Source organism: Schistocerca cancellata, chromosome 6 (genome assembly GCF_023864275.1).
Source record: "Schistocerca cancellata isolate TAMUIC-IGC-003103 chromosome 6, iqSchCanc2.1, whole genome shotgun sequence".
NCBI lineage: Eukaryota > Metazoa > Arthropoda > Insecta > Orthoptera > Acrididae > Schistocerca > Schistocerca cancellata.
Window position 1 is genome coordinate 476,720,558 of NC_064631.1, and position 12,057 is coordinate 476,732,614.

At 38.6% G+C, this 12,057-nt stretch overlaps 1 protein-coding gene across 4 annotated transcripts in view; it reads right to left on the reverse strand.

The window, feature by feature from the left end:
* The window catches only part of LOC126190886 (uncharacterized), a 170,850-nt gene that overhangs the window by 133,598 nt on the left and 25,195 nt on the right, over nt 1–12,057 (reverse strand). For all 4 annotated transcript variants that reach the window (XM_049931496.1, XM_049931495.1, XM_049931494.1 and 1 more), the window contains one exon: nt 1,410–1,518. In XM_049931496.1, coding sequence (XP_049787453.1) covers nt 1,410–1,518 — 109 coding nt within the window. The remainder of the gene's footprint in view (nt 1–1,409; nt 1,519–12,057) is intronic.

The window sequence follows — 12,057 nt, forward strand, 5'->3', positions numbered from 1 at the left end:
TCTAGGATACAGACAAAAATAGGAATAGATAATACAAGTATTAAAGAAGAACTAAAAGAAAAATATAGACAAAGACTAACAAAAATACTGAAAACAGAATTGACAGCAAGAAACAGTACAAAAGCTATAAATACCTATGCTATACCAATATTGACCTACTCATTTGGAGTAGTGAAATGGAGCAACACAGACCTAGAAGCACTCAATACACTTACACGATCACAATGCCACAAATATAGAATACATCAAATACATTCAGCAACAGAAAGATTCACATTAAGCACAAAGGAAGGAGGAAGGGAATTTATCGACATAAAAAACCTACATTATGGACAGGTAGACAATTTAAGAAAATTCTTTATAGAACGAGCAGAAACTAGCAAAATACACAAAGCAATCACTCATATAAATACATCGGCTACACCATTGCAATTTCATAACCACTTCTACGACCCTTTGGATCACATAACATCAACAGCTATGAAGAAAGCAAATTGGAAAAAGAAAACACTACATGGCAAGCACCCATATCATCTAACACAGCCACACATCGATCAAGACGCATCCAACACATGGCTACAAAAAGGCAATATATACAGTGAGACGGAAGGATTCATGATTGCAATACAGGATCAAACCATAAACACCAGATATTACAGCAAGCGTATTATTAAAGATCCCAATACCACAACAGATAAATGCAGACTTTGCAAACAACAAATAGAAACAGTAGATCACATCACAAGTGGATGTACAATACTAGCAAATACAGAATACCCCAGAAGACATGACAATGTAGCAAAAATAATACATTAACATCTTGCCATACAACATAAACTAATAAAACAACATGTTCCCACATACAAGCATGCACCACAAAATGTACTGGAGAATGATGAATACAAATTATACTGGAACAGAACCATTATAACAGATAAAACACCACCACATAACAAACCTGACATCATACTCACCAATAAAAAGAAGAAATTAACACAACTAATCGAAATATCCATACCCAATACAACAAATATACTGAAGAAAACAGGAGAAAAAATTGAAAAATACATCCAACTGGCTGAGGAAGTCAAGGACATGTGGCATCAGGGTAAAGTTGACATCATACCAGTTATACTATCAACTACAGGAGTCATACCACACAATATCCACCAGTACATCAACGCAATACAGCTATACCGTACAGTTAAAAGGAAGTCACGCTTCATCAAGGTCCGCGTCACTTCCCATTTTTAACCAGAAATAACGTCTGAGACAGGAAAGAAAAATAATAATAATAATAATAATAATAATAATAATAATAATACATAAAAGCTATAATCCTCAAAAGTTGCAAAAAAGCAACTTATTTTCTACAAAATGTCTTAGCCGCTTTTATTTTAAATCATTACCTGTTTCACTTTCTATGTGTGCATTCTGCAATATCTTCTGCTGGTGGTGCTTTTTGACGATGACTTCCCTGGGTTGTTTATGATTATAATATAAGGTTCCATTGATAACCTAACAGACACACAAACAAAATCCATTACTACAAGAAACTGACAATTTACATTCGTGATTTCAAATAGTCTAATCTACATACAGTTTTAATGGTAAAAGTAAGTATTTGTCTAAAACATCCCCAAGTTAAACTTCACAGCATATATCACGCAAAAAACCTATATTCAAAGAAAGATAGGGCTGTTCAAACAGCAATTAGAAATGAAAACTCAATGTCAGCTTTGCAGAACTGAAAGAATTTTCCTATGTTACTGGCAAGAATGAAAAGTAAAACGGCAGGTAGACTGTATATTTGTGTAAGGTAAAAACATTACTTAGGTACTCAGCTGAAGACAGAAAAAGTATAGGAGAATGAATTACAACTGATTCAAAAGCAAGAATGAACTAAGATTTAAGAGAAGTAAATAAACACACACAGCAGAACAAATACATTTATAGTACATGTTGATGCTCATATATAAACTATATGCACTTCAACTGAAATTCTGATTAAAATAAGTAGTTCATGGTTAGGAAAAGCAGTACACAAGTTGAATGTGTCTGATACCTTTATAATCCAACACGACACTGTGACTTGAGAACAACTTAAAAAAAAAAAAAATTATTAGTCACTCCGTGTGCACATCATCTGATGTTCTACATACAAGGACTGAAAATTCCTGTTAGCTACATTGGAAGTAGAAGTGTCCTTTGTAAAAATGCAAGAGAAGCAGCTGTGTCTCATAAACAGTATTGATGTTACAGACATGTGTAACTACATTCATTAAAAAATACCAATGCATTTAAATAAATATTCGGCTATCATTAGAAGATATACATCAGCTATTTAATTTAATTGTGAAATCAACCTCTTTTCTCTAAAGTTGCAGTTTTTCTAATAAATCACTGGGTTACATTTAGCTGATGCATGCACAGTGTTAACAAAAAATGATACTGTGTTATAATGCAGTAAACAGATTCAGTTATTAGATCTCTTTGTCTTTTGTTAATAAATACCTAGCATCGTTCAACATCTCTGAACGTCCTCTTTCAATGTATGATCTCTGGAATATGATAAACAAATGAATGAATGAATGAACAAGAATCTTAGTCTATCATGGACTACATGGGACCAGCCGCGTATGTAGGAGAACCTCTTGGAAGCTGCGACAGTAGAAGACAGCTATGTCAGACTGAAATTTTGTACTGCATTATCAAAGTGCTAATATAGTAGTTAAGATACACTGAAGTGCCAAAGAAACTGATATGGGCATGCATATTCAAATACACAGATATGTAAAAAAAAAAGAATACAGCGCTGTGGTTGGCAACAGCTATATCAGACAACAAGTGTCTGGCGCAGTTGTTAGATCAGTTACTGCTGCTACAATGGCAGGTTATCAAGATTTAAGTGAGTTTGAGTGTGGTGTTATAGTCGGGGCACAAGCAATGGGACACAACATCTCTGAGGTAGCAATGAAGTGGAAATTTTCTTGTATGACCATTTCACGAGTGTACCATGAATGTCAGGAACATGATAAAACATCAAATCTCCAACATCGCTGCAGCTGGAAAACAATCATGTAAGAACGGGACCAATGACAACTGAAGATAATCATTAACAAGACAGAAGCACAACCCTTCTGCAAATTCCTGCAGATCTCAATGCTGGGCCATCAACAAGCATCAGCGGGCAAACCATTTAACTCCCAAACAGGACGAGGGAAAAATGACTGCCTATATGCCTCTGTATGAGCCCTAATCTCTCTTATCTTATCTTTGTGGTCTTTCCACAAAATATAAGTTGGCGGCAGTAAAATTGTACTGCAGTCAGCCTCAAATGCTGGTTCTCTAAATTTCCTCAGTAGCCATTCATGAAAAGAATGCCTCCTTTCTTCTAGAGACTCCCACTCGAGTTCCTGAAGCCTTTCCGTAGCATTCGCATGATGATCAAACCTATCAGTAACAAATCTAGCAGCCCGCCTCAGAATTGCTTCTATGTCCACCCTCAATCCGACCTGATAGGGATCCCAAACACTCGAGCAGTACTCAAGAATAGGTCATATTAGTGTTTTTATAAGCGTCTTCTTTACAGATGAACCACATCTTCCCAAAATTCTACCAATGAACTGAAGACAACTATCCGCCTTCCCCACAATTGCCATTACATGCTTGTCCCACTTCATATTGCTCTGCAATGTTACGCCCAAATATTTAATCGACGTTGTAACCTCCCCCTCACTTATCGACCTTAATGACAGTGAAAAATTAAACCGCGTGTACCTAATATAAATTTGGGAAAAGCAATAGTCACTGAAGTTAATTTGTCGGTAAAGAGGGAGGAAAGGGTTACATCTAAATGAAAGGAAAAATGCTAATGAAACTGGTGGAAATTAATTTTGAAAAGGGGTAAAGTTAATAAAGAAAGTAAATGTGCGGCCGTTACGTTAACAATCAACTAGCGGTAATTAGATATTTGAGATTTGGGGGAAATTACGGTCACCAGTCCTAAGGACAATTACTATAGTAACTGAAAAAGAAAGATTATTACACATATAATTAGCACTAGAAGCGTGGCAACTGAAGGTTGACAAGTGTAGTGTGAAAACTGAAAGTTTGTCAGAAGTAATAAATTTCGCTACACTCTGACTTAATTTAGCAAAAGAATTAATAAAACCGGAAAATCGAAAGTTAATTTAGTGACTGAAGTTAATAGTGAGCTTTCTTTCTGAAGCACATCGAAATTCAGTAAAATACGGTTAGTCTTGGACTACCTCAACAATCATTTCAAAAGCTACTTGAATCTACGCAATTTAGAAATAGAATAAACTTTGAACTTGAATTAAATGATTCTGAACAATTAACGATAGTAAAATTTAGTACGTACCAAGCTGAGCTGCAGTCACAGGTAAGCTAAACTATTGTAACAAAACTCGCACTCTTAATTTGTGCTTGTGTAATCTAAGTATTGTAGCCAGCTGTGAATACTTTAACTGAACTTTGAAATTAAAGTAGTGAAATGGAATGACTGTACTTTAATGCTGGCGTCTGAATTTGAACGACACTCGGGTTCATTCTGGAAAAGGAAGGGACCCTGCTTGGTAATGCAATTGGGACAATGAGCAACAAAGGTTCATGCTAAGTTGCTGTAATTTTGTGATGCAACAATTTTAAAAGATTGAAAAGCTGAGGTCTGCCATACAGTTCTAAAACTTTACGTGCTTCCAGTCTTCCTTGTTGGTTGATTGAAGGTTTGAAGCCGTCGATCGAGGAGGTGGCGACAGTCACTCATTGTCGGCCGTCGCTGTTGCAGAAGCTGGATGTTGGCGCGCCTTCTTCTCGACACGGTCACCAGACGAAACGGGCTCTTGATGTGCGCCGGCTAATGCTTCCCGTCCGTGACACCATGTCAGAAACTATCATCGCAAGTCGAGTGCAATTACATGCTGCCAAACCCCGAAAGCGCAGCAACTCGCAGGAGCTTCACACAACACACCAGCTCCACTCGCTACTCCAGCCAGACTCTCTCTCACTCAGCCCGCGCTCCACGCGGCAGAGTTAACACTAGCAAAGATCCTAAACACTTTCGTTCTCCACACGACCTATCGATGTATTTGTTCGATAGTATAGTTTTCCCTAGGCCAGACCCAGCGTATAAATACAAATAACATTCACAAAACAAACTAATTATACATCGACATAAATGCATATATATACAAATAGTAAAACAATTACAATATACAAAGACACAGAAGTGTTATATCTTCAGGTAACAAAATAAGGAAAAAATTTGCAGTGCAATAGATGGAAATAGGAGGATATGCATTTCCGGCGTTACAACGTGACTGTGTCAAACGCTACACCACTAATGGAGTATTCAAACATTACGGGATTCTTTTTCCTATTCATCTGCATTAATTTACATTTATCTATATTTACAGTTAGCTACCATTCTTTACACCAATCACAAATCCTGTCCAAGTCATCTTGTATCCTCCTACGGTCACTCAACAACAACACCTTGCCATACACCACAGCATCATTAGTAAACAGCCGCACATTGCTATCCACCCTATCCAAAAGATCGTTTATGTAGATACAAAACAACAGCAGACCTACCACGCTTCCCTGGGGCACTCCAGATGATACCCTCACCTCCGATGAACACTCACCATCGAGGACAACGTACTGGGTTCTATGACTTAAAAAGTCTTCGAGCCAGTCACATATTTGGCAACCAAACCCATATGCTCATACCTTAGTTAGGAGTCTGCAGTGGAGCACAGAGTCAAACGCTTTCTGGAAGTCAAGGAATATGGCATCCGTCTGATACCCTTCATCCATGGTTCGCAAGATATCATGTGAAAAAAGGGCGAGTTGCGTTTCACAGGAGTAATGCTTTCTACAGCCGTGCTGATGCATGGACAGCAACTTCTCTGTCTCAAGGAAATTCATTATATTTGAACTGAGAATATGTTCGAGAATCCTGCAACAAACCGATGTTAAGAATATTGGTCTGTAATTTTGAGAATCCGTCCTTCTACCCTTCTTATATACAGGTGTCACCTACGCTTTTTTCCAGTCACTTGGGACTTTACGTTGGGCAAGAGATTCTCAATAAATGCAAGCTAAGTAAGGAGCCAATGCAGTAGAGTACTCTCTGTAAAACTGAATTGTAATCCCATCAGGACCTGGCAATTTATTTATTTTCAAACCATTCAGCTGCTTCACAACCCCAGGGATGTCTATCACTATGTCCTTCATACGGGAATCTGTACAAGACTCAAACGGAGGTATGTTTGTACAATCCTCTTGCGTGAAAGATTTCTCAAATGCTAAATTTATTCAGCTTTCGTTTTGCTGTCTTCCGTTGCCAGGCCAGACTGATAAGTGAGTGACTGGATGGAAGCCATCGACTTACCGATTTTACGTAAGACCAGAATTTCCTTGGGTTTTCAGCAAGATCTTTTGCTAAGGTATGACGGTGGTAGTGGTTGTATGCTTCACGCATCGCTCTTTTTACAGCAGCATGAATCTCTACTAACTTTTTCCTGTCCTCATTCTCCCGATCTTTCTTGTACCGCGAGTGCAACTGTCTTTGCTTCCTGATCATTCTCCGAATTGCGCTGTTTAACCACAGTGGGTCTTTTCCGTCCGTAACCCACTTTTTCAGCACATACTTCTCCAATGCGTGATTTACAATGTGTTTAAAATTTGCCCTTAATTCTTCCACGTCCATTGTACCGGAAGTAAATGAAGTCAATTCATTTACTAAGTGAGATGCTAACAACTGCTTATCTGCTCTTTCTAGTAAGAATACTCTCCTAGCCTTCTTGACCGACTTTTTAACTTTTGTAAACACAGTCGTAATGACATCATCATGATCACTCCTGTCTCGATGCTGACACCGTCGATGAGGTCTGGTCTGTTCGTGGCTACCAGATCTAAAATATTTCCATTACGCGTTGGCTTTCGATTTAGCTGCTCAAGACAGTTTTCGGTTAATGTGTTCAAAAGTAATTCACACGACGGCTTGTCTGTACCACCTGTAATGAATCAATAGACATCCCAGTCTATACTAGGTTGAAGTCGCCTCCGACTAATATAGCATGATCCGGGTACTTCTGCAATACAGTGTAGACTACCTTTGAATGATTCTAGAACTGTCACGGTGGAACCTGGTGGCCGGTAATAACACCCAACAATTAACTTTATTTCTCCTAGCCCTGTTAAACGTGTCCAGATAACTTCACAATCACACTCTACTTGGACCTCAGTAGGCACAATATTTTTGTCAACTGCAATGAAGACACCACCTCCTACGGTGTCTAATCTGTCTTTCCGATACACGTTTCAACCCTCACTAAATATTTCAGAACTTCCTATCTCAGGGTTCAGCCAGGTCTCAGTCCTGAGAATAATTTGCGCGCCACACGCTTCCTGGAGGGCAGTAAATTCAGGAACTTTATTCCGAACACTCTGAAAATTTACTGCTAATATCTTGATAGCTGAATTGTCTTTACACTGAGCGCGTCCTGATTTCCCTGCCTGCACGTCGACTGGTGAGTGTTCATCAGGACACCTCGCACTATTGCCTAGCCTAAAAAAAACCCAATGTGCACACTGCACAAAGCTTTACGCATCGTCTGGGCCCATCAATACCGCCACTGGACTGTTTATGACTGGAAACATGTTGCCTGGTCTGATGAGTATCATTTCAAATTGTATCGAGCAGATGGCCGTGTACGGGTATGGAGACAACCTCATGAATCCATGGACCTTGCACTTCAGCAGGGGACTGTTCAAGCTGGTGGAGGCTCTGTAATGGTGTGGAGCATGTGCAATTGGAGTGATATGGGAGCTCTGATATGTCTAGATATGACTCTGATAGGTGACACACACGTAAGCACCCTGTCTGATCATCTCCATCCATTCAGTCTCTGTACATCCATCTTCTCAGAGATGGTGGCGGGACTCAGCTGTACAATACAGAATGTCAAATTAAACACCTTTCAGCCATCTAGTTTCCAAACTTATTTTATTTGGCTACCAGTTTCAGTGATTTACTATGCCATATTCAGGCCCCTGTCCAGTGTATAGGAAGATATCATCTCAATTCTGATCAAAACAGGAGCCAGCAATACTGCTATTTGTAGATTTCTGCTTGCTCTAGTGACACTAGCAAGACAGAATTGCTGGCCCCTGTTTTGATCAGAACCAAGGTGGAATCTTCCTACTCGTTGGTCAGGGGCCCGAAGATGGTGTAGCAAATCGCTGAAGCTGGTAGGCAAATAAAATAAGTTTGGAAACTTCACGGCTGAAAGGAGTTTAATTTGACATCCTGTGTCCATTCATGTCCATTGTGGATTTCGATGGACTTGGGCAATTCCAGCAGGAGAATGCAACATCCTACACTTTCAGAATTGTTACAGATTGGCTCCGGGAACACTCTTCTGAGTTTAAACACTTCCGCTGGCCACTAATCTCCCAGACATGAATATTATTGAGCATATCTGGGATGCCTTGGAAAGTGCAGTTCAGAAGAGATCTCCACCCCCTTGCACTCAACAGATTTATGGGCAGCCCTGCAGGTTTCACAGTGTCAATTCCCTTCCGCAGTCGAGTCCACGCTATGTTGTGTTGCGGCACTTCTGGATGCTCGTGGAGGCCCTGCACAATATCACGCAGGTGTACCAGTTTCTTTTGCTCTTCAGTGCATAAGGTTAAGATCATGGTTCAAGTCCTTGTACAGAACACTGTCAGTAATTCGGATTACTGGAATATATCATGTATTCCAGGAGAACATTGCTTCAGGGGAAATATGAAGCATTGAAATACGTGAACAATAAGGTGCAAAAAGTTGAGATGGACATGCTTTCAACTCCAGATACTCCCAAGATATAGATTACACAAATAACTAACAAGGAAGGGCAAGGGACAGGGCTCAACAATTTCACTGAAACTGTGTGAGTAGAAACAGATAAGTGTCTCACCTGACTGGGCCATAGGAAAAGGTAAAACGCTCTCTAAAGGGCAGTGTGTGGGATTTTTTCCCTAGTAACTATCAAGTTAGTGATGTGATGAAGTGGTCAGGCACACTCATTAATATATTTAACTTAATTAAAATTACTTTAATTTAATTCATCTACATATTTAAAAGTTAATTTCCATAACTGCGTGAAGTACTGAATGAAAGAAAATTTTATGAAAATTCTAGAAATTATCAGCTTTTTGTTTATTATTAGAGGGTATATTACTTTTTTAGAGTACTGATCAGAAATATTTAAAATTTAAATACTGTTCAAACCATGCACATTTTGTGAAAGCATTTTTCAAACAAGAACATTTTCCAAAATATTCCTCAATGGACAACATTTTTTGTTGAAGTGTTTAAATGAAGGTCTTCCCTCTGTCAATTTTGAATTATACCAAGCATATCAAATCATTGGGGTGAAAACAAGAGTACTGAATTGATGCTGCATTACTGAATGTACTTTAATTGCATGTTCTCTTCTCAAAAATTCTCACTGTTGTTTTTGGAATTCATGGGCACTTAGTAGTCTTTTAATTTGATTTTTCCCTTTGTGATGGAAATATGCATCACAGAGTTGAAAAGAGGTGCACATTTGGGTGGAATGATCTTCATAGTACACGTTACTTCATCTTTCACATTGATAAACATCTCATGACACAATGTCAAATCTGCTTGGCCACCCGTCAGACCCACCAACACAATGTATGACTTTAATATTGTTACCAAAAACTTAGCATAAAGCTCTTTTGTTAGTTTTCCTGACTTCGAGCAATTAACAAAAACATTCTTATAGTTTCCTTCTAATTTCTTTACAGTGCCAGCACGCAGAGGACCAAATTTAATGGCAAGCTCCTGCATACATAAAAATATATGAGGTAACAGTCTCCCTGAAACAGTGAAACAGTGCTGTGCTGTATAATAGTGGCTAGTTTTGGAGAGATTGAGGTTTTTCACCAAAATGGTCATTACACCCCAGCAATCCAGTAACCTATTATATGCTGGCATCCTGTCTAGTCAGTGTTAATTATGTAAGCAACATTGGAATTTGACACTAAGTGTCTTCTTGTACACAAACTTATTTCTGCTTCCAACATTTCTCCAAAGCCATAACATTACATTCGCTGATGAATTTGATGATTTTTTGTCGTCTTACTGAATGTTTACATTTCAAGCTTTTTACCCAGGCACCAACAGCAATAAATTGGTGATGAGACTTTGGTTCACTATCACCACTTTGGTCGACTATCACCAACCAGAAACGAAAAGGTCAATCAAGGAACGGTGCCACAGCTCATCGCTAAAATAAATGCTCAACTGTCTGCTGGAAATGTAATGGTCATTCTCTTCAAGTGTATGAGTGGTGTAGGAAGTTTAAAAGCAGTGTAACTTCTGTAGCGGATGACCCAAGACCGGGGCAGGATCACCACGTAGTGACAGATGAGAACATTGTATTACTAGAGGACCTGGTAAAGGAGAACAGATGCATAACTCTTAATGACATTGTCAAAAGTTTGAAGATAAGTACTGGTTCAGTGCAGAATATTGATCACAATGTACTGCACTTCAAAAAAGTGTCTGCAAGATGGGTGACACATCAACTGACTGTCAAATTGAAAGGCATTGATGCCTGTGAAAAACTTTTGCCTCGTTTGCTTGTGTGCTCACTACCACCAACCAGAAACAAAAAGGTCAAGCAGAGAATGGTACCACAGCTCATTGTCAAAACAAAAAAAATAATGCACAGTCTGCTGAAAAAATCATCCTCATTCTCTTCAGGGATGCAAATGGTGTAACTTTGGCGCACTACAAAGATAGGGGTTTGACACTAACCAGTACTTCTTATTTAGAGATGCTGAAAAATCAGCTTCATTCTGCAATGAGGAGTAAACAGTGGGGTCTTCTTATTTCAGGAATATTGCTGTAGCATGACAACACCCGACTGCATACAGCCAGTAAGACAGTTTTGATTATTCAGAAAAGTAATATGAATGTTTGGTACATCGTCCTCATTCACCAGATCTTGCGCCTAGTGACTTTATCTGTTCGGTGCTGGCAAAGAAGCAATAGGAGGCAGGAGATGAAGAGGTGAAAACCGTGGTGCACGACTAAAAGAATTCTTTCATTGTGGTATCTACGCACTTCGGAAGTGGTGAACTACGAACATACTATGACATGTAGGTTTCTTGTTCACTGTTACAATTAAAAATATTATACCACTTTTAAGTTTTTCATTTGAATCACGCTTGTATATTATCTTTTACAAAACTTTTGAGAAGGTTGTTATACTGTAACAGATTACTTAGTATCTGTCCTACCACCTTTCTTAATAGGGTGGTCTAACAATGGAGTACTTAGTCTGGAAAGATACTTTGTAAAATATATGCACGACTGAGTATAGTAGTTACCTCAGAACAACAACCTTTCAAAATTTTGCTTGAAATATAATCAATCCCATGAGAAGTTCACTTGTAAGAGTGATATCCCTGCAAGAAACTGGAGTGATCTGAAATTGACTGAATGCTTGTGGTACTGACTGCCATATATACTGGAATGCTTTCTTTGGCTGACAGTTGATAGTGGTCTATGCTAAGTCACATAAAGGCTTTGATTGAGCAATGTAGTATAAGAGCAAGAACAGAGGTTTTTTTCGTTCAAAAATGCTATTTTATGTACAGTAATACAGGAGTAATTTTCATAGCTAACAGTCTAAATACAGTTGCACTGATCATAATTTGATGTCAGCACTTTACACAAGAAACCAGAATGGGCTGCTTCTGTTCATTCCCCATCCCTGAAGCCTCTTCTTTGTAACAAGATTTGTAAGGACAGTGTGTGACTGAGAAAGATGAGTTAATTCATAAGGAAGAGAGCATACACAATATTCTGTTGAGTGACATATATAAATAGCTCCATTATATAATGCACATTGAATGCTTAGACATTACGCTGTAACAAGTTCAAGTTCAGAAAAGGTACAACATTCTAAAGTTGCTCATATATGCCTCTAATTACTTCACTGTTGTTGA